Source organism: Opisthorchis viverrini (assembly GCF_000715545.1).
Source record: "Opisthorchis viverrini unplaced genomic scaffold opera_v5_145, whole genome shotgun sequence".
NCBI classification, from domain to species: domain Eukaryota; kingdom Metazoa; phylum Platyhelminthes; class Trematoda; order Opisthorchiida; family Opisthorchiidae; genus Opisthorchis; species Opisthorchis viverrini.
The window spans coordinates 1047761-1071441 of record NW_008751802.1 but is presented as its reverse complement, the minus strand read 5'-3'; the positions used below and the strand labels follow the sequence as shown (position 1 = coordinate 1071441).

The 23681-nt window shown below is 43.6% G+C and overlaps 2 protein-coding genes across 2 annotated transcripts in view; one reads left to right on the top strand and one right to left on the bottom strand.

The window, feature by feature from the left end:
* T265_14129 (hypothetical protein) overlaps window positions 1–23681 on the bottom strand; it is a gene marked incomplete at both ends in the record, with an annotated part of 50951 nt that overhangs the window by 5481 nt on the left and 21789 nt on the right. The window contains 4 exons of the mRNA XM_009172147.1: window positions 669–806; window positions 4891–5187; window positions 7359–7638; window positions 11471–11841. Coding sequence (XP_009170411.1) covers window positions 669–806; window positions 4891–5187; window positions 7359–7638; window positions 11471–11841 — 1086 coding nt within the window. The remainder of the gene's footprint in view (window positions 1–668; window positions 807–4890; window positions 5188–7358; window positions 7639–11470; window positions 11842–23681) is intronic.
* On the top strand, window positions 3074–19913 carry T265_06777 (hypothetical protein; the record flags this gene model as incomplete). The annotated part of the gene is made up of 2 exons (XM_009172130.1): window positions 3074–3310; window positions 19755–19913. The coding sequence occupies 2 exons, from the start codon at window positions 3074–3076 to the stop codon at window positions 19911–19913; spliced, it is 396 nt and encodes a 131-aa protein (XP_009170394.1).

The window sequence follows — 23681 nt, the reverse complement described above, 5'->3', positions numbered from 1 at the left end:
ACGAGCAGACGAATATGTTCGCACAGAAACGTGTGCGCGATCCTAACCTAGATTTAGGAACGTATATCGTGATCCAAACGACAGTGAAATTGTTTCCCAAACAGGGTTAGCACATGACATATGTGGGAACAGGGAACCACATGAAATTTCGTTTGACCTTGAACAGAAAATTGTGACAATGAATAGAACGTAGAGCTAACTTTGACAAACGGCTGCAGCACAACGATAAGCGTGATGTTTGAGCAAAACAAGTTGAGAAAACCTTCAGACAGACAGGCGAAATGAGTGAAAATGAGCAGTTTGTGGTGATGTACAAAATAATTTCCAACTGACCGCGCACCTAGGGGAGAACTATATACAACAAAACTGTAAATAACTAGGAGATAGAAGAATACACAATAGGCGTGTAGTGAAAGCTATCAAAGTGGAAGGCTAAGAACTTATAGTAAAACTAACGAAAGAGACCCTGGAAGTGGAAGTCCATTGATAGGGACGTATGAAACTCAGCTGGTTACGGTTATCTTCGTCCTAGTTGCATAGACAACGAATAAACCATCGATACGAAATGACACAAATTAGTTCGCGGAACAATTTTCTCACCGGAGGTCAGTGGTACCGAAATGGATTAATGGTGACTGCTGACAATCCGACAATTAGATCACACTCACCTGTAGCAGTTCTTGAGCGGTCGCTCGCTTTTCCACCTTGACTTCTAGGCACAAATCTAGGAAATCTTGAAATTCTGGGCTCAGTTTGTCGCGCTCCTTAATTTCCGGTTTTCCGTTTGTCCCAATAAGATAAAGCGCCTTCAAACAAAAAAGCGGGAAAAAAGGTTGACATGATAAAAGCTAGCAAAAGGACGATTATGATATGTACAGTAAACAATTTGATTCAATCGTTTGGAAGGCTTTTGTGTCGATAGAACCACTATAGCAATCAAGATTGATGGAAGGATGTACTCCTCCCGAATAACCTTAGATGGACACATGCTCCCAAAGTACAAAGTCCCTAAAAAACGCTGAAGGAATGGTGTTCAGTTAAGCACAAAGTCGACATATTTTGAATATCAGCCAAGGGGAACCAACTGTAATTCATGCCAACCTATACCAAAGTACCGTGGCATATGGCTCAGAAACTGTAATGGGTGTAGTAGGTTGTCGGGTGTTTAGGTGAAATGATGGGCAGAATCACAGAAAAAAATTTTGGAACCTGAGACATCGACCAGCGTACATAGGTTCTCAGTAAATACAGTGCACAGATACGGATTACTGGTATACAAGACAATGTTCGTACAGGTGGTGGCTCAGCTGTTCAGCACCCTACCACTTTGACAAGACATACTGATGCTATCGACTAGTAATGGTATGTGTGTAACAAAATCTCGAGGACCAGCAAACGACGCTTATATTGACTTCTGATTCTAGCAAAAGCGTTCAAAATAAGTAAAAAACGAAACAGCTAGAATAGGGACTAAGTGTGCGTGTTACCTTCAGTTAATTATTTACTCCCTTCGTGTGCGAACATTAACGACCTGAAGCTTCGCAAGCAGGCTGAGATTAAGCAGGCCCCAGAGTTATGAATACAATTATATTTGGGCACAACAATTTTACCCCAGAGTACTCCTGTATGAACCAAAAATCAGTAGCAATATGTCAAACGACCTATCCTCAGTTCAACTTCCGGTGCACATGGATTCGATCGACGACGAGTAAACCAATTTTCGCAGGCTCCCAGAGCTTCACCCAGTAGCGATTCAATCAGACGACAGTGGCTCTGTCCACGGCAAGCACATTCTCAACATCCTGCCACAGTGAACTCCAATAAGTCTGCTTCCGAAAAACTGAAGGAACGCATCGCAACTTCACCCTCAGGGAAACTAGGAATATGTCACGTGTTTCGGTCTTAATCATAACCAAACCATATTGAAAATTTAGCGTTAATCTACCACTGAAGGTCATGCGCCCCATGGAAATCTGATAAGAATTGCCGAACAAATACACTACAGCAAAATTTGCGCAAGATGGGCTTGCGTGCAAAGGTAGGAAAAAAAGTTGCGAAATGAGAAAAACAATAAATACAACAGTGATAAAGGCTCGGGAGAAGTATACATTCCAGACATCACCTCCATAAGTGTAGAAAAGTGAACGATCAAAAAAGCATTCCGCTGAACTTTAAGATCGAGCATGCGCAACAGTTAAACGACAAAAAACTATATAATGGTGTTTCCCAACTGGGAAACAATTCTTCCTAATAAAGGTCATGGCGTTTCAGGAAAAGGACATGGAAGTTCCGAAACAGCTAAGGATGCAAATATGATAAGATGGACTAATGCAATGAAATCTACATACTCAGAATAGGTAACTAAAAGCAGCCGATCATGAGTAGGTGGTCAAGAGTGTCATCTTAGTCAGAGAGAATAAGTCGTTCATTCTACCAGTACGCTCTATCTTTTAATCGAACTCCTCGCAATTACCGACATCAGGTCAAGGATTTTGTTACAATAAAAGCCTGATGTGATAGGGACAGGTAGGGACACGAGTTGCTGGGTTATTTTACTGGGTAACTGTTCTTCGAGCTGCTTAAATTGACGCACGTGTGTCACACAGTCTGGAAAACAGTAATATGAGTACTAGTTTCAATTGGGTTTCGCTTCGGCATGTAATTTTAAATGAACTTTTGTTGTCTGTAACCTGTGAACGAGAAACTGTTTCACTCCTAAAGTGAATAGCCCCAAGAGCTTCTAGGGAGTTTCGGATTGCGGCCTTCCGATCAACAGCTGAAAATCAAAGCATACATCTACAAACGTTCGATTAGCAGTATGGTTAGCTAGATGTCAGAGAGGATGTAGTGTCGACCTTGCCCACGTAGTTAACGTGGGTGGGTTTTCAGGGACGGTAGAAGTCCCAGACGACTTGTGGGATGTTTCATTCCTGAGCACATTTAGTATGTATGTGGTAATCTGAGTCTGAAGTTTCAAGTAATGAGTTCATTCGACAAGTGGAATGCGTAGTGACTTAAGTGCTGCTGGTGATTACCAACAAGTGCACAGTGCTTTTACCTGGAGTAATCAACCATGGGGAATACCGAAATCGGCGGACTACGAGAGTCACTCCCATCCCCATTCCTGCGTGATTCTGATGTGGCGTATAGCACAGACTTCATGATGAAGAGCCATATTGACACGTTGCTTGATTCCAATAACATAGCTATCGGGAGTTCGACGCTCTACTGCGGTTCGCACCGTGAATGTCACAAGATAGAACTGAGTTCCGTCAACGCTTATCCCGAACCCATATTTTATTGTTCTGTGGTAATATTGTGCAGGATCCGAAGCAACCCACCGTTATCCTGGTGAATTATCAGAGCTGATACCGGCGAACGAATGCTGCATGCACCAAGATGAGTGCCAAAACACCTGATCCCCCTAACTACTGTAAACGTGCGTACTTGGTCGTAAAATCACTTCAAATTTCTTCAGTTCCTCAAGGCTTGGTTAAACGCTTTAACTTTAGACTGCGTGACACACTGAATGAAACAAATGTACCGTGTAATTACCGGCATCAAGGTCCGACGATGATGAAGCAGTGGTGAAGTCATGCATGGCTAGCTGTCAATAGTTCTTGCAACCGAACGATTTAGTCATGGGAAACACCAATACTTCCAGGCTAAAAAAACAACCGATGCCACAGCATCAAGGTCCGACGATGATGAAGCAGTGGTGAAGTCATGCATGGCTAGCTGTCAATAGTTCTTGCAACCGAACGATTTAGTCATGGGAAACACCAATACTTCCAGGCTAAAAAAACAACACTACGATGCCACACGAAATGCATTTGGCTTCCCCCTAAACAACACATAACGTCACCATTTAGAATGAAAGCCTAGACAGACCCTCGTGACGAGCAATTCAAGTACTCAGCCACTTGGGAATAATTCGGAGGTTAATGGAGTCAAGCTCTGGTATATTTACTGACTCAGTCTAGCTGCGATACGACAGTCTATTCTCTTGCAAAGACGACCTCGAGATGATGTAACGCAACGCTTTTGATGATTGGAAGAGCAGTCAAAGCTTGCAATAGTTACAGGAAACGCCCCAAGAGCGAATTACGTCGCGATATTTTCATAAACGAAACTATCACAAGGTTGCTGAGAACTCTTCGACAGCCCACGACCGGTTTCGCCCTTCTTGGGGCTCATTAGGTAGGAACAGTCCCCGAGTTTCCGTCAACCTTATGATCTATTTGAATCCAAATTGCACTGTTCTCGAGAAATACACTCATTTGCAAATCAATTTGGTTTTCACGAGAGACTCAACTGAATCTCTCGTTTATGATATTCTACAACTGAAAGTGCTGCACACAGGTCGCCTCATAACTCAGTTGGCACGATATTCGAGATATCGCGATATCTTTTGATGAGTGCGAGGCCGATTGGATTCATATCGACAACCCTAGTTGTGCGTCAGTGAAGGAACTCTGTTAACACCTGTGTTGCAGTTCACGAACAGAAGACCTGTCACTGTCATGTTTGAAGAAACCGGTAAGTCGAGCAGAAGTTGAACGCAAATCGACAAGTAGGCTATTTATCACGAGGTGTTTTTGGTGAACACATGTGTCAGTTGTTACAGCTATTCGACGTTTGTATGTCCCAATGATTCGGATAGAGGGGTCACAAAGTGGAAAACTCTGGGTGAGGGAGGAGGGGAGCAATGCTTCAACAATATACGATTTCAACTTAATTCGCTAATTTCTGAAAAAATCGTCACCGGTACACAAGTTGTCATCGTCAGGAGTAGTCGTTCCGAAGAAAAGCTGTATTAGGTGGAGCAGAATTGAAGTAGAACTTTCTTACACGTTTCACAGGTGAGCAAACGGGAAGTAAACCACTTACGCGCACGGGATTCTCATTCAGATAAGGAGGTTCACCATCCAACATCTCAATTGCCATTATGCCGAGTGACCAAATATCTACCTTGGGCCCGTATTGCTTGCGTGTGACTACCTCTGGTGCCATCCAGTACGGGGTGCCCACCATGGTTGAGCGTTTGTTCTGTTCCGAACTCAACTGGGCACAAAATCCGAAATCCGTCAATTTGACTGATCCGTCCAAACCGAGTAAAATATTATCGGATTTGATATCACGGTGAATGACTTGATTCTTGTGTAGGAAGTCCAATGCTTGCAAGCACTATATGTGTAAACAGTGAAGTAGGGATGGCGTGAGAGAGACAAGCATCAGAAAATTAGAGCACTGAAATGAGCTAAACTGGTTCTGTTTACTGAGGAGTTGGAACTAGTAACAGGTGAAAGCGAACAGGTCACTGGAAGTGAAGGCAAGTGAAAATCGCATATGCGTTGCAGCCCATCTCCATCTCAACATGACGCTTATGGGTTATTGCCTGACGTCTTTTCGTTTGCCTTAGCCCTCTATATTGCACTATAAGGCCTCTGGTTGTCTTAGGAAAAATATTTAAATCTGTGATGGTCAAACAACTATTGCTTAACTGTGAAGGCTGCAAGCAAATCAGTGACTACCAGCACATATTTCGATAAAAGACTGATCAGTGATCCACCCACCGACATCCATCCCTGGGATGACGAACACGGTTGGCATGTCAAACTGCATTTGTGACGCTAAACTGAACCTATAGAGTGCGACTAGAACTAGTCTAAGCTAAAAAGCCATAAGATGATGCAGACTGAAAAACCTGGACGTCAACGCGGACTGCCTTTCATCCAGGCTTTTGCTTTTATTCCACCTTTTTCCCTCCAAATCTGCTATCCGCCACCAATCAGTCGATACTATCACTCGACGTTGTTCATTCATATTCTTCTCACCCCCGGGAAAATATCCCGAGATCACACTGCATCCAAATGTCAGCCTCAGTGTTTTTGGATGGCATTCAGCGGCTCCGATAATCCTTCGAACAATAGTCATTCTTTTCACTAGTACTTCCCTGGTGCATGTGTTTTGTTTCTTAATTTTCATTGGTCTGGTCACATGAAAATATCGGTCTGCTGAAGTTATTCATGTTTGCCTAGGTCATTTTAACTTTGAAGGCCTGTCCGAAAAACGCCGTGTTTGAGATGGAGTATATCTAACCAACCTTAACTTATGGGATCTAGGGTAGAAAAGCTATCCAACCCATCAACTGGGAATCTATGGTTGCTCATACATCGTCGAGACCTCTCAGGTATCTCTCCTACTGTTTCCGCCGCAGGCGGTGATCTTCAAAGGTTCCTTGGGTGTATGAAAAACCGATGTACGCTGTAGGATCAAAGAGACTGAGCAAAAGCGGCCAACAACAAATGCAGTCCGACATGCGTCAAGTGTCGTGAATACGGGCCAATGACTGTCCAGTTACCATAGACGACGCCAGGATTAATCAAAAAGTAGACGTTAAGAAGACTATGTAAGATCAACAAACAACAAACAATAGATGCTTGGGCAATCGGAGTCAATTTGCTTCCGAGGTTATAAGTGGAACAATTGTAATCCCACAAGAGAAGTTAGGCTGTACATATCCTCACGCTAGCACGAAACCAATGGATACAAGTGGCAGTGCGCAAATATGAGGTGGCGCATCTACCCATATATTTGCGTGATTTACCAAACGTGACCAGTGCAAGAGTCGGCCGTAACAAAACGGCATGTGTATGCAAGGTCACGGGTTGACCAAACACAGGAGACGAACCAAGAGATATACCACAGTTCACGCATCACTCAGCACCAGGAATAGGTAACGACGCGGTGGAAGGCACACTGACTGGTTTTCCACCATCAAAACAGGTAACCGTAACAGAGAAATCAATGACCAGGTCCAGAAACATAGCAACGAAACAATTTGGATAGATACACCCACGTCATACGATCTGGTGGTGCATTAGGCTGGAAATAAGGTCACTAACATACGGAAGTTGATCGAAAACGGCCAAATTGAGATGTCGCTAGTTTCCATTCTGTTTGTCGCGCCGTTAAAGATCCGACAAGCGCAACTGCCACTTCCAAACACGTTCAATTTATTATATAGTTTGGCATTTAACTACGGGTCTACACAATATTATCACTTGACAGACAGACAAGTTTAACATTATTAGTAGTACCCGCGACGAGGTCAAATTAAAAGAGTCTTGCCAAACCCAACATTCCAGCTTAACCAGGAGTGACGATCAAGTTACTTTCCGTTTTGTACCAAAAATGGTTCTCTCCAAAACGGTTCTCTCTTACCGCAGCAACACTTCAGTCCTCCAGCTGAAGACCTAAAACCACACATGCGGCATACGGATATCGGTTAATGGCCCTAAAGTTAAAAAAACCGAACAGCTAATTAAAATATAAAATAAGCCAGAGTAACTTACCTCTCTACAAACAGCCGCAATCTGCCCTTCTTCCATATATGTTTCGGTCACCACTTCGGTTAGAGAGCCTCCATCCAAGTATTCCATGACAACCCAGAGTTCATCAGCTACAAGGTAGCTGTCCAAATAATTTACCACGTTTGGATGTTTTTTGGCTTTCATCACATATATCTCGTTAACAATCAGCTCCTTTTTTGGTTGCTGTTTTAAGTTCATCTGTTTGATGGCAACCCGTCGACCGGTCGCAACCTCGATACCGCCATAAACTGTTCCAGAAGCACTGATCGGAGAAAACGGTTGGAAATGAGGAGGATGACAGTGAGGTGAAAACTAGATGACGATATGGTTGATGCACGTGGTAAAAATTACTATTTAATTGACGGAGACCGCTTTACGGCAATCATCCTTTCTCCAGTGACTGCTTTTGATAAGCCTGGCCAAATTCGTTGTTGCACTTTTGAAGTAACCTACCATTCCTCTGGCAGCAACAATTGGTGGGATTTGACGTCGCTTAAACGATTATACTAGTTCTCCTCTAACAATAAAAAACGTGAGCACCGGATTAGATGCATCGCAGTTCGCGGACATGCACTAGGATACAACAGCCTGTGCAATAATCGTAGCTTAGAGACGACGGGGCCTTTAGTTGCAGCCGCTTTGTGCTGTAGTCACCCAGTAAAGAACTTGAGTTGAGATAGGGTAGAACAGAGCAAGTCAACATTTTCATGGGTATCGCACTGACGCATAGAGCCAGCAAAAAAACGGCCCGGCAAACTCATGCACATCGCTGGGAACACCATAGTGAAAGAGGGTAATTGGTGTGGTAAGACGAGAGAAAACCCAACGTGGATCCTGTCCGAAAACTCCATCCACGACAGTGAAAAAACAATGCGATTTCGCGCCTCCAGCATCCTGCAACGGGCGTAAAAAATAAACTGTGGCGAGCTAACACAACCTCATCAGTTCAAAGATACACGATGATTTAAGGTAAAGGACAAAGTCTTCGTTTGCAGTCGAAATGTAGATCAGTCCAACGCCGCAAGAAGCTTTAGAGAAAGGTTAGAAAACCTTTACTTTCTGCAAAAATGACAAATCGTCTTTCACATGACAGCAGCCATAAGGGGCAACAGTTTTGAGCTGAATGTCGGATCACAACGAAAGAAGACAGGGTTTCTAGACAGACAACTGCAGCTAAGTTCCTAAACTTAGACAGTCAAGCGATGAAAGCAGGGACGGATGAGACCAATTCGCAATTGTCCATCGTGCTGCGATAGCTTAGGCAAATAAAGTACCTGTCCCAGGACAAAACACCCATTTCCCAAGGACTTCGTTGCGAATTCAGTGACAAAAATTAACACCATAAACGGTTGAGACATCAGAAGTGAAAGACTTCAAGGAGCCCAGATTATTCACCACCTTATATCATTGCTCGTAAGCATGCAACAAAGCCGTGGTTCGCTGTACGCAACATTGAATAAAATGTATCTTTTTATGCCACAACTGGCGCAAATTGGCAACTGTGATTCGGGCCTTCAAAATTAGTGTATTGAATACATCAAACAATTTTGTCACAGTTGATACAATTACCAAGATGTTGAGAGCGTTCAGCAACCCCTTCACCGCTTCACCTTGATGAGTGACAGCGGATGTTCAGCAGCTGAAGTTCTAAAGTATGCGTCTGTACTCTGAAAGTACAGAGTGCACACCGAAGGGCAGTATGATTGCTCGTTTGTTTGATGGTTACCAGTGGTCGAAGCACCAGATCTCACGTTCATAGTTCACGTTTCTGCGGTGGGGCCGCAGTCCCGTTGGAAGTTAGTTTCCAAACTGGACTGTCCCCCGAAATATCCAGTTCAATGATACAGTCATTCTTTTTCGGAGCCAATGTGGTCTACGACGGGCCACAATGCCCACGCAGTGCAGCTCCCTACCACCCTGGGGTTATTTAGTAGTCACTCTCGCTCACATAACGAGCCTCGCAACGATACGACTGTCGTCCGATCCCTTCACCGGTGAATCACTCTTAATTACCACGTAGCACTAGGCACAACCTCAGTCTTGTGTTGAAAACTTGAAAACGTTGGAGTCCAAATAATAAAAGGGTGCTTCAAGAGCTACTTCACTCAACACGATGAATTATGCAGATGAAATACTGTGACCTTATGACAAGGTGGTGATTCTATCAGTTCTTTGCAGTGCTGTATTAGACTATCTACAATCTGATCATCTTGGAGTGCAAAAGGTGAAGCCACAAGACTCACCTGCCGATGGTCTAGTTCCGATACATACCGAAAGGCAAAGATCTGCGTTCACTTTCGACATAAATCCCAGAAAATTCCATCAACGTAAGCTTAGCAGCGTGCCAGATTATGGTGGCCTAATGTTAAAGAAGTACTACGCATTGGTACTTATTGCCCTGTATTCTAAATGAGCTGAGGTCCTCCTCAGAAAGGATGCAACTCCATAATTCCGTATGGGCATTGAGGAGCGTTTTCAGCCAGGAAGGAGTGCCGAAGGTTCTCATGATTGACAGCAGGTCATATTTCAAAGTTAAAACTTGGTAACTGACTCAATGACATTGGATGCGAATACCTTTACACTGCCTCTCAATATCACTAGCGAGAATTCCGTGAAGGCAGTGAAAGTGCTGTTTCTTCCACATTTCTTCACCTTCCAAGAGCTGCTGTTACTGTTCTTTCTCAGCAGCGGAATATCTCTCAGTGTACGGTGGGTGAAAGTCCTTTGAAACTATCCAGAGAAGTTCGTGGTGTCCAAATGCTGCAGAAGTGACCTATTATCGAGGAAATGATCTACGACCATCAACTGGCACTGTTCTAAAAAACAGGCCAGCACACGATGCTCATAATGGACTGAGATGACTGGTCATCACACATATATCATGGTAATTAAATAAATTTTTAGGGACACTGGTTTTGCTGTACTTTCAGATTCAAATGAGGTTTCCACAGGTATCTTCGAAAAGCAGTCATGTACAAGCACAGTCACAAACAAAAGATCGGACGGACCGCAGAAACCTCAACGTTAATTCAACCTGTGGCGAGTGTGATTTTGAGCGATCCTATTTTGTATTTCTACATGTGTACTAGGCTCGTACTACAATTCAATATATTATCGGTGCTCTGATTTAAATCCGAAACAGCTCCGTAGTTCTGCAAGTCCGACCAGATATTATACGCTATCACTGTTTGACATGTGGTTGATGATTTATTCTATGCTGTAATATCCACCATACTGCGCAGGACCATCCGACGCCTTTAAAGCCAGATGAGTGACTCTGGGTGGGATAAACTCCCATGTAAGTCTAGCAATAGAAATGCGAGAACAACACTAATTGCGCTCGTGTTGTCACTACAGTGTAACAAATCCGAAATTTGATAGTGTGTGTATGCAAACTAAGAATCCGTGCATTCGGAAGGCACACAGTAACCAGCTATAGGCCCGCGAGGCTTCACAGTGTGAAACTATAGTTTTTGCGGTCTTGGAGTGCATGGATATCCCAGTATTCAACATAAAAAACGCTACTGATCTTGGGTTGAGGAGACCTACCTCACTATTTCGTTACTATTTCATCGAACCCGCACATCACTGCTGTTGTTGTTTAAGCGCTAGCGAACTTGGGTCTTTCAATAGCCTCAAAACGACAAAGAAAAAAATTTATCGTCCTCGACATGAAGACTAGGACTCAGGTAGTATAATGGATCAAAGTAGCATAGGCAACAGTTGGACTGAGTCGACCGAGTGTTTACCGTCAACAAATTACAGGGAGAGATGCGCACACATTCTGACCTACAAGATAGGATAGTCCGGCCGCTGACAGAAGTTATGGCAGCTAAACATGGATTTTCTCGCATCACCTGATAGTAGGAAGGCGGCAAACTCAGTACTGCCAAAAATGATCGACAGTATACGCGACAATATGAAGAAAATTTTCGGAAGTTCCATATGCTACAAAATCCCCTAAACAATTAGACGTGCATACAAGAACATCGATACGGGTCTTGATAAGCGTTCGTAAAACGAACGAAACTATTGACCAAAATAAAAATTGGGTTATATCAATGAGCAGGGCATTGTTGGAGAAACAACTGTACCCTTGTCCAATCTTCTCTTGGCGTTGGTACTTTCGGTTCGGATCACCGATGCTGACGATCATTCGTAACTTCTCCTGTATTGCCTCATCCGATATTTTTGGACGAACCTTCTTTTGACCATGCCTCTCCAGAGTGTTTGGCTTGAGGGGTCGGCTTTCATTTGCTTGCTGATAAGCATGAACAGAAGAATTATTCCCATCTGAATGAACTGTGGGCAATTCGGTGACATTGATCCTTGTTTCGTTTTCTGAACCATAGATTAAGGCGGTCGTTTGTGGTGGAACCGGGGTTTCCAAGGAACGTCTGGATGCATCCTGTTCATCGCCTAATATTAGGTGTTCATCACACTGGGCTTCGACAGGCTTGGTGTACTAGAACCCAAAAAAGAACACATGATAAGTGACACTTGCTAAAAGAACCAAATAGTACCCATCGAGCTCATATATATATATATATATATATATATAAAGTCTATGCATAGTCGTAATACACCTTTCGTAAGGTTACTAAAAACTTTTCGGCAGCTCATGACCGGTTTCACCCTTCTTGGAGTCCGTCAGGTAGGCGCAGTCCTAGAGTTTCCGTCAACCTTGTATCCTACTTGAAACCAATTGCACGAATTTAGACTTTCACACTCGTTTGCACACCAATTTAGTTTCGACATTTATGATGAGTACAAGTGAAGGAGGGTTGACGAAAGCTCGGGGAGTGCGCCTACCTGATGAGCCCCAGGAACGGCAACACTGGTGGTAGGGCTATCGAAGAGCTTTCTGCAATCTTACGAGTAGTATATTACGTCTGTACATGTACGCGATATCTGGAATACCGTACCAAGTGAAACGTGAGACAGCCTGGTGCAGAATATTCATTTGATTAAAACACCAAACGAGAGATAGAGCTGAGTTCCAGAGAAATTCCCCGTCAAAATCAAATTGCTATGCAACTGAGTGTAGTTCGCTAATGTGTTTATGAACTTCGGTGGACGGTTCATTACCTGAGAAAATGACCGACTGACTCTTTATGTAGTCGCATCCAGGGTTTAGACATGGGTAATCGAATCGCAAAGCATGCAGCAATATTCATATCAAGGCAATCATGAAGGACGATACATGCGAAATGAGGATGCATATAGACGGATGGGTCCAAATGTAAGTGTCAAGCATATAGTAATAGCCCGTTCTGAATTTGAGTTTGGCAGGATATTGACACGTTATTTTGGACACATACTTGTAGTGTGTAGTGGCTTGTAGTGTCCGATCTGAAGTTGCGTGGAATGCCAGTGCTTCGAACTCTTCTAGGAGGCTCCAGAAAAGGTCACGGAGTTTATGGTTTCAATAGAGCATCCCTTATTGAGGTGAGTGCTGTTGCATTAGCTCACAAACAAGTCGGAATGTGGTAAGCTTGACTTGGTGGATAAAATTTCGAAAAGCTTGTTGTCAAAATCCAGCAAGTGGATTCATAACACGGATAATCTGTTGTGTTGCAATGAGATAAAAACCCACTGACTTCAACACTACTGTCTGATACTAGAAAATACACAGCACAGACCGGCACAGTTGGAACGCACAAGTATTGGTATCTTCTGCTCCTAGAAGCGGCTTCAAGAATCGTCATCAACCTCCGTACCCTCAGTAACTGTGAAACTATCGGAATGCTCTTAACAAGAGGGTCCTGTAGAATATGGGAAATCGGCAGGGAGGTCTACCACCAGACTTACTCAGGAAAATGACTTTCCTGAGTAATTGTCTGCACAGCCCTGCTAATGAGCAAGCAAGTGTATTTCAACTGCTGATGCTCTGTTGTCACGTTGCAACCAACTTGACAGAGCGCCTAGTTGAGTAAGGTTTAACTATGAGCAAACTGAAGAACTCGCGTCGGATGAGCTCAAGAAACGGACGGTGCAACACTCATGGGTCCTGATTATTGAAAGAGCTCGAGTTTCAGCGACATCCGCTGCGTGTTGATATTCGAAAGATACGTAGTGACAGAATTCACCAAACGTTAGTCACGCCCGAGGCGTAACTGGCCAATACCACATTTCGGTTCAAGCTTATTTGAAGTTCTTCACAAGACGTGAACATGATGTCTATGGGCTCGAGAGTAACGACGAACAGTCGGTACAGGATATACTATTTGACCATGAAAGGTGGACTCCATTAAAACTTAGCCGAAGCCCAACTTTATGGGACCACATGTCTAAGCTATTCGAAGTCAACAGATGGTTGATGAACACGGACAGTAATACGTCTACCAGTTGTCACACGAATCTCGGATTGCAAATGGAAAATTGACGCTTATAAGCCTTCTGTGTCATGGTCAAATACGGTGCGTGCCAAAAGTAGGAAAAAGAGTACGTGTAGCGACCGGCAGAGTGGTACTGCATTATGGGTGTGAGCTTTGAGATCTTTGAAATGATACGCTATCGATTGATTTGGTATCGTAGGCCCCAAAAACGCCGGACGCATTACCACAGAGAAAAAGCATAACGAGATAGTGTGGAAACATGTATCAGTAAATTCGAGGCCATTGAGCATTAAGGGAGTGGTTAGAAGAAACAGCGTGCACAAACAGAGGGAAAGTAAACGGCATTTGCTCAGTGGGTGTACAGCCAAATAGTCACTCTCTCGACAGGGATGAAAAGTTGCAGCACGGTCACGTGTTTTCCAGCGAAAATTGGTAACCGACACCAAACGCAGCACACGAGTATCATAAACAAGCCATAACATGGTTGATACACAAACCCAAGTGTTCTAGCTGTGAATAGGTAGGTAGTTGCACGCACACGTACAGAGTGTGATGCATGCACACATTCGAAACCGAGAAATGACGCACACACAAACACAGTGAACACGAAAACCGGAGCGGAAAACCCTAGCTGGCACCTTCATACTCCACCAGATGGGAAACCATCATAGTACATCCGTAAACGGCATCGATTGGTCGGGAACATGAAAAAAATGCTTACATGTTGTAAACAAAAAGGTCAAACAAGAGGAAACGGGCACGAAATGAGATAAAGTAGCCTAAAGGAAAGCATATGAATAGCTCGGGTAATTACCGTCATCACTGACAGCAACACCATTGCTGAAACACTGGGCAATGGTACTCGATAAAGGTCCTAGCGTAAAAAGAAACTCAAAATGCAATGAGGAGAGCGCCTGTTGATAGCCTACCACGAACTTCCAGATTGCGTTCATCTCCAACACTCAGCTAGGCAATTTAGATAGGAAATGACAACACGAACAGCATTGACTTCATATATTTGTAATGTACTACTCATAAGGTTGCTGAAAATCCATCGATAGCCCACGACCGGTTTCGCCCTTCTTTGGGGTTCATCAGGTAGGCGCAATCCAGGTGAGTCTCTCGAAAGAACCAAATTAGTTTGCAAATGAGTGTATATTCGCTAGCATTGACTTCAGTTTGTCACTGAATCTTGAAGCGTCGCTGGTCAAGTAGCGAGTATCACGTAGACCTCACCCAAGGAAGCGCGTTCCGCATAAATCTTCAATTTGATCGGTGTTGTTCATACGGTGGACTACGAAGCAGCAAATCTAAAATAACAAGAAACCTACCAATCCAGTGCGAACAGTTGAGGGAACCTCCAACGTATGCAGGGTACGTAGACTTATTCGATGCAGAAGCTACGCAATTTATACCAACATTCACAAGTGCACAACGAAATTCCCATGGCCCGAGGAAACTAGCCACATCATATGCAGTCTTTATACTGTGGAATACCATCACCACAGGTGGGTGTTTGCTACGATTACCTACACGTCAACTGCTTATATACTTAGCCTGTTTCTGTTGGCCCGCTCCGTGTGGTCGATTCACAAAGCATATGGCATCTAATCAGCGCAGACGAATGACTCGGCCGTTTGCATAAAGATTCACGTGAAAAATTCGCGAGATTCGTGAAGTATGCAACCCAGGATAGAATATCAAAAGAAGCTTATGCATAAAGTCAGATACCAAAACTGTGGGAAGAAAAACCAGGAGCCTTCATCAGAGGTTCAAACTAAGGAAGAGAAGGTTGCCCGTGTAAGGGAAATGTCGCACATTATCCGTATGCGATCAACAACTTACCATCACCTAAGGTATCCACATACCGAATTTCCACTGCCCTACAACACTAATGAGACACTAAATCAATATGCGCAACGAAGGAGAAAATAAAGGTCGGTAGTATAAATCAAATCCTAAAGTAGGTCGATAACTTCCAATCACATTGTCCATTACAGCCATATGTATTTATTGGGGTCCACGCTCATTGACGCTCGAACCACTCGGCATCGGCCGCAAAACTCAGGCAGTCATAATAAATGAAAAGGACTTTTAACGGACATTCAAGATTGACCTAGTTCCTGGTGCAGAGTTATCGTGACTGGCTCACCGTCTGCTTCAAAACTCGGCAAACCTGATAGCCTATCCACTGGACCTAACGAAACTTTTGTGCCAAAAGCGAAACACTGTCCATCTATGAAGCCACTGATTGTTTACCAAATCCTCCTGAAAAAATGTTTGCTATGATTATAGTGAATTTAGGGGATAGTCCTTTAATACCAGTGCAATTCCAACCAATGTGGACTCCATCCTAGAAGACCCACTTAATTATTCATAAGGCCTTTGTGGAGACTGTCCAATGCCATTTCGGTTCAAACCGGTGATCAGGTTTTCCATCAAAAGGGAAAGTCAGGCTAACGATGCGCAGGCTTTTGGTTAAGTCAGCGGTTTATCGGTTCGCAAGGGCCAAGTTGAAACCAAAGGGTAACAAAATCTGCATGTGTGCTACGAACACACCAACGACGCACTTTGGTTAGGATGACGTTGTTTGAAGAAAACTTGGCTCAACTACAAGGTAACACCCACCGTTGATTAGGCGAAAATCAAATAAGTGCAACTTAAGCACACCAACTGCTGTTCAGCAACCCGAACACACTGATTTGGAAGTTGAACGGCCGGAGCAAGTAGAGTGAACTAAGGTGAAAAACCCACACCGTATTCCTTCAAAAGGGTTTTTTCTCGCAGAGCCTTACCCACTATCCCTTCAATTGTATTCACTGAGGTGTCATCTTACCAATTAATGCCACCACGGTGTCAGGTAATACAGCGACAGGCACAAGCGACCGACCACATACAATTCAGCACTGACCATCCAGTTACATCGTATAAATACTATTTTAAATTGGTAGTATGTCAGTACAACTGAGAGCACACATCGGTCGAGAGGGCGAAAATGAACGACATCACCTGAAGTATAAGGCTTTATAACCGTCTGATGAACGCTTTTAGAATAGGGCCAAATAATCATAAGAACGAGAGGGAAGCTTACGATTATCGTGAAACGAAAGCGACAAACAGCCACAATTCGTAGACCTAAATGGTAGGGATGGTGCTCATCAAAGTTGGTTAAAAAATCTCTCCAGTTCATTAAAAATGGGAGTTCCGATAAGGAGCAGGAGGGCACAGACAGATGTCTCGCCAGCACACTGAAATGATCGATTGATTTCCGCAGTAAAAAACAACTAACCAACGATCCCGTTAAAGTAAACACATGGACAGCGGCCGGGTTATTCAGGATGCGAAATAACCTGTGAATGAAAGCCAGACAGTGTGATGTCGTTCGGTCCACTCCCACTTGAAGAAAGCATACACAGATGCAAGCACACAAATAAGGCAACATTAAGAATGTTCTTTAGCACATAACGTAATGTTCCTTGTCTTATAAACTGTGTGCTACGGCGCCGGACAAAATTAGGTGGTTAGTTGGACAGCCACTAGAGGTCTCATCTAAAAGTGATCAAGAGGCACAGGGAAATGAATCATTAACAATGAGGTCATCAGTAATGCATAATTAAAATAAGAATGTTTCAGGGTTCACTGGTTGCGTTTCAAACGTACGGAATGCTCTAAAGTGAAAAGCACTCGTTTAGGATTCCAATGGCATGTAGACAGCTACTGAAAGCGTGTCACTTAGGTTGACGGCAGTCGGGACGGTGAGTTCGACTACATATGACTTCTTTGGTTTGTTTGTGGAAAAAGGGCGTTACGAACAGAAGCAAAATGACTGTAAGGTTGCTTCTACACTTATGGCGAAAACTGCGACCAACACGTGCAAAATTATCAAGCGGTGAGCAGCGAAATCAGCTGAGAGCACAAAGCAGCTGATTGGCCACAAAAATGGTCATTTGTCGCGCATCTGCTAGGTGCGTACACAACTGGACAGTGTGTTAGGAAAAGAAAATTCCAAAAGAATACCTCTTACGACGTTAAGATACATGATGTGAAGTGAAATCGGATGAACTCTTGCGTTATATCTTCGGAACACAAACACCACAATAGGTTGTTTTAGGTCAACAATAATAATAATAATAATAATAATAATAATTGTAATTGTAATCGTTCACCTGTGACAGCCTCCCAGTGTTTAGTTGCCATGTCACCCGAAGGAAGCACGAGTGCTAACATACTGCCAGGTTGCCAAGGGTAGACAGCAGTCAAGATGCAGAGGTTGGGTTTGAACCACGAACCTTCCAGTCAGTAAGATCGCGCCTTAACCACAAACGTGTCGAGAGTCTGGATATGGTCCTAAATGACCTATCGTGCCCGTGATAAAGGTTATCTGTTGCTGGCAATAAATCTACCCAATGTTTCATCCAACTGACTCGGGCAAACCCTCAGACTGATCCGCTGTCATCACGAAAAAATTCACCAAGTTAACGATTTTATTCCTTTTGTGAAAAACCATACGACCGGCTGACCGCCAGAGTGTAAGCTGATTGCATACAGCTTCGTTTCTGGTTTAAGTTAAAATGCCTCGCTGTTTAAGAAGTCGAAACTTTTGCTCCTGCATCAATAGCTATACGGTGCAAACCATTGCAAGGTAAAAGCTGTACAAAAATGTGTAGGATCCCAACGTGTTCGGAACACTATTCGAGAACCCCTTAGTATGTTTAACGAAAATACTTCTTTCAACAGGGCCCGCATAGGTCGAGAACAGCCCATTACTCCAACAAAAAACGAATCTCCAATTGACACCCAGCAAAAACAGGCCGAAAACCGATCCAACTAGTTTTAGGGGCGTGTTAACTTATGTGCCGCCCACCAAAATCCGTTGCATTGAAACACTCCAGTGATGTTCAAACCTCATACGTGAGTTTGACGAGACATTCTGTTTCGGTTGAACATGAGAGAGGAACGATTGTAACCATCGCGACACAATAAGTACATCCAATGAGCAAACGAAACAGTAAATAAGGTCCCTCGTTTGACTAGGTATCATACAAGCACCAAAAAGACCCAGAGGTTCCTGATACACGGGGTGGATTAGAGACTAACCGACACCACTGGTGCAGATAGACAAGAACCACTATATTGTGCGTCCCGAAGCTAGTTTGTTGACTGCCTGATCATCCTACGTCTAATAAGTCAAGTTGAACAAAGGTATGGAGAATAAAGACAGGGGCACAACATTCCTCATGGTTTGTCGCGAAGCCCATCCTTATATGGCATTGGAAAACATCAGGCCAGTGTTCCTCACCCGGAATACCAACTCAACTGTAAAGCATCTCGGTACGTGTAGTACTCATGATGCTATGGTTGACTGCCATGCGATCCTAATGTTACTGAGGCGAGAAGGCTCAATGGTTGGGGTGCGAATTTACCGACCGGAAGGGCCGTGGTTCGAAACCGACCTCCGCCTCTCGACTTCCCCTGTCTACTTGGCAACTTGGCAGTATCCCCACTCTCGTGCTTTAGTCTGGTGACATGGCAGTAAGGCACTACAAAGATACCACACATGAATGATCAATGTTACGGAACTTATCTAATGACAATATGCATGCTTGTGTGGTCAGTGATTTTCCTAGTCAATACCGATTTCAAGAGCAGCTCCAAGATACCGATTGCATGATTCAGCAGACTATCGATTGCGAGTTGAGTGGAGCTCTGTTCGCACGATAAAGCAAAGAGATGCAAGGAAAAACCTTAAACTCCACAACACTAGGAATGGAAACATTGGAAAGTCTCTGGAGACCAGGCAGCATTGGATACGACCTCCAACGATGCACATCCCATCGAGGAAAGCGTTTGTACGAGAGTGAATGAACAGTAAGATGGTGGTGCTTAAGTAGGATCACAACTAGCGTTAATAACGGCGCTCAATCCCGACCGCAAGACATTTTGGCTACTAACGGTATTTCGCGTATTATTCAATTGAGAAGTTTGAACTCTTAGGAAAATTAGTTCGCATAATTTTGTGCCATTTTCTTAGTTTTATCAGATTCCCATTCAAATGATTGTCGGAAAGACATTGGAACTACAAGCAATTAGTGGAGAATTCGGGGAAAGTAACAACGCTAATATTATTATTACTAGCTTCTGTTTCCAGTCTGTACCTGAGTTTCTGCAAGTGCTGAATACTGGCAAATCTGCATGGTAGATGGCTTAAACTGCGTTTACGTGAGTCTTCCATAGCCATAGCAGAATTTGCGGATTGCATGAATCGCTCACAGCCATTTGGCGCCACAGGAAAGTCTGGTCAGGTGAGGTTAAAGTAATTATCGGAAACGGTTAGCTGTGTTAGGTTAAAGTCACATCCATTCGTACTGAACACCAAAATAAGAACTGAGGATAAAAAGGATACCTGAGGACGATTTTCGTCATTTTCATGCTATTCGAAAACACAAACATACTCTGTAAACGTCATGAACTACGAGCTGTCTTTTTAATGCAGATCTGGCGACAGTGACCAAAGAACTAGCACTTTCAATGAATCCATTCCTCGGTTCTTTCATCCTTTACTTTGACCAGAAACAACTCTAAACTGGGTCCACGCGAATAGGAACCACGTCACATCAGCTTGCACCTCAGATCCCACGCAGTCCGATATTTCTACCGCAACCATCATGTGTCACGTAGCCAATGAAAGTCTTGCATCAAACCTATTGCCTTCACTGTGCAGCTCTGAAGCCCTACCGCATCGGGCAAACAAAACCACTAGACATCATTGAACTGATTGGATCATCGCCCCCAACCTGAAATGCTCATTACCTGATTCTCGTTATCCTCGATGGATAAATCCGTAGCAGCTTAAAGCACTTCATTTCGATGCACGGTTTATGAACTGAAAAACCGAAATGACGGCTGAACATTTCCTCTAAATGGACGGAGATTTTCTCCGAGTTTCCACTCACTGCTTGTCTCGAATTTCATACAATATCAGGGTCTTCTTTTCCAGCACTTGTATAGGACCAGTGGTCGCTCCTGGGTACCACTGTTTATGGCAGCAATTCTATAACTTCATGCAGGGTAAGTGGAAATCGGTTGTAGCATCCCCTTCCTATAGGACACTAATTTTCCCAACAGAACAAAAGGTATTCTGTCGCATTTTTGTGAAGATCTTCAAATCGCGTGTTGAAAACCTGTTATGATCATGAGCTCAGTATCTGTAAGGCAACCAAGCACTGCTTACTATAGACTATAAGTTGGTGCAACTTCAGAAGGGGATCGCGTTCCCCTATTTGTTCTTATTCCACCACCACCATAATTCCTGTTGAACATACCCTTCAGTGGAATTTTGAATACACACTAAGTGAGCAGTGTTTTCGTGCGAACGATTTGGTTGTCACGTTAATTAGGCCCAAATCTAAGCAAATGAACATACTTCTACCTGAGTGCTCAAGCTGCATTGCTGCTATCAATCACCCGTCACGTGTCACTCCCGGTATGCATAACGTGTGAAAGAAAATAACGTGACATGCAGGCAACCGAATTTCACTACTGAGAGTATGCGGGTGGATCATCACCACCACCATCTGGTGATCGCGTAAGAAAGTGTAAGCTGCACCATATCAACCAGCCCATCGATTAAGCACTGCATAGTTCACCACAGCAACTGGCACGCACAGCTATACAGGGTCGACACACGTGGATCAAATTAGAACAGTCTATTGGTGGTAACTCGGATTCAACCCCAAGCTATCCGGTTTCAGTAACGTGAGATGAAACAGTGCAACTTTTTCACAGTCGATCACAATATAGTGTAGGAACACCAAAAATAGCGATTAGTGTGAGAAAAGACTTTCAAACAACCTATGTTCGTGTTGAAGTGAGACCATGAAAATAAAGTGCAGAAAGGTGTCAATCTTACCTCCATGTGAGTTGAGAGACGCGACTGCTAGTAGGAAGAAAGTGTGTAACGAAATGTCGAGAAATGTAAGGTGTCGAAAATCTGTCGAAAGAATTTGGCGGGTATCACTCTCCTTCAGGATAGTGGCTTTGTGTAAACGAAGCACGGAAGTATATGCACACACACACAAACGGCCGGGAGGACCTAACTGTTTTTTTATCTGAGTGGAAAGTTTTAAGCCTTTCTCTTGGTTCGGTTGTACAGCTCATCGTCGTGTACCGATCTGTTGAAGAGAGCTCAGGAACAGCACTGTTTGAAGGATTTGCGTTTTCACTGAAAAAGTGACTTAGGGGAGTATCTGCTGGAACGGCGGCAGAAACCCATATCGCCATTTCGCTATAGGGTAGAATCCTATCCTAGAATCCAGTCCCTAAGAAATGTGATCCGCACAGTGCCGGTTGTTACGGCGATATGCACGGAACAAGTAAAGTAGTTCGAATTCCAATAGTAGCATGTGGGTAACCAGTAAATGGCTTATTGTGCGGAGTAAAACTGATTAAACTGGAGTCAACCGGGAAACCTCCTATGACGGTCCCAAGTCGGACAATCTCTGTTTCAACCATACTCTAACTGAAGAGAGGAGGAAGACAGAATATTCCACAGAACGCTCAAACAAAGGAAGCCAAACGCATTAATCGTTAAAAATTTTAAATGCACCAAAATTATCCAGGTTCAATTTTATAGAATGAAGGTTGGAATAAGGGTTGAATGAACCTGCGAATGCACCTAAAAATAGTAGCCACCGTAATACTGAAAGTAGTGTTGGTACTCATTCGCGTTACGTCAAAAAATAAACCAAAGGCAAAACAAAACGGCACCCAATAGCCCAAAAGCTCGGACACTCCCCTTACACTCGGGATTGGAACAACTGACCTACAAGATACCAGATGTCTTGCAAGTTTAAAACAAGTGCTCACCATGAGCGAATCCGTACTTACTGAAAAAAAGATGTTTTTAAGGCTGGGGATCAGAGATCATGGGTCAAGGAATCAAGTGAACCGGAAGAGCTCACAAAGGTCAGATTTTGTACGATCTCTCCATTGGCAATATGTTTAAATATGCGTGGCTCGCATGCTGACTAAGCGCTTGCAAGTCAGTTGCCAAGCTCGGTGAACGGATCAACTGCCATCTGGCCAACAGCCAATAATCCTCCCAAATTAACTCTGAACGGAAAATTCCGCATTATATAGACATGGTAGAAGTGAAGAACATAACAGGCAGTCAACTATAGGAAAAATGGTAACGGGTGATTTGTAACCAGAATATATTCCAAAAGCCTGATCCACTGGCACCTTCATCAGGTAACCACTCAAATAAACTACACACGCCCAATTGGACAAAGGTGGAAATGACGAGCGTTTGAATGTGAAATATTATAACCAGGTATAATAGCTTTTGGGAAGCAATTTGGCGTTCGTTAAGATCACCCGATACGACAGAGCGCACTAACTTCGTTTTACACGTTTTACAAAACAGCCTGAACACTGCTGCACACTTCGCACAAGTCACACGAGTTAATGGCATGGTTAAGGGGATGGAACTACTAGAAGTGTGACAATGAGGCGAAGGGTGCAGTAAGGCTGATACAAACCACGCCTAGCAATTCATGAGTAGAAACAGCATACAGTGTCTCAACTGACATTAAGACGCATCAACATAGTGCGATAAAGACAGGACTTATGACAGGAATGCACACAGCACAATCGATAAGAAAACAAAACCCGATATTTGTCAGTGTATCTACGTAAACAGAACTACAAACTTCTTGATGTAAGAAATGAAGTTGGTTGTGAACACTGGAGAATATTCTTATTCAAGCTAACCGGGGTCTAACACAGAAAGCGTAGCATTAGCCCTGAACTCCTTACTATTGCCAACCGGCCTAAGCACATCCCAGGCATCAATGAAAGGTGTGAGGTGAAAGCAATGAATATCACGGAAGCCAAGTGCAAAGTGTTGGTAAGGGGGAGTGAACCTCGCACAGACAGGGGAACGGAACGGGAACGGCACGGAACAGGG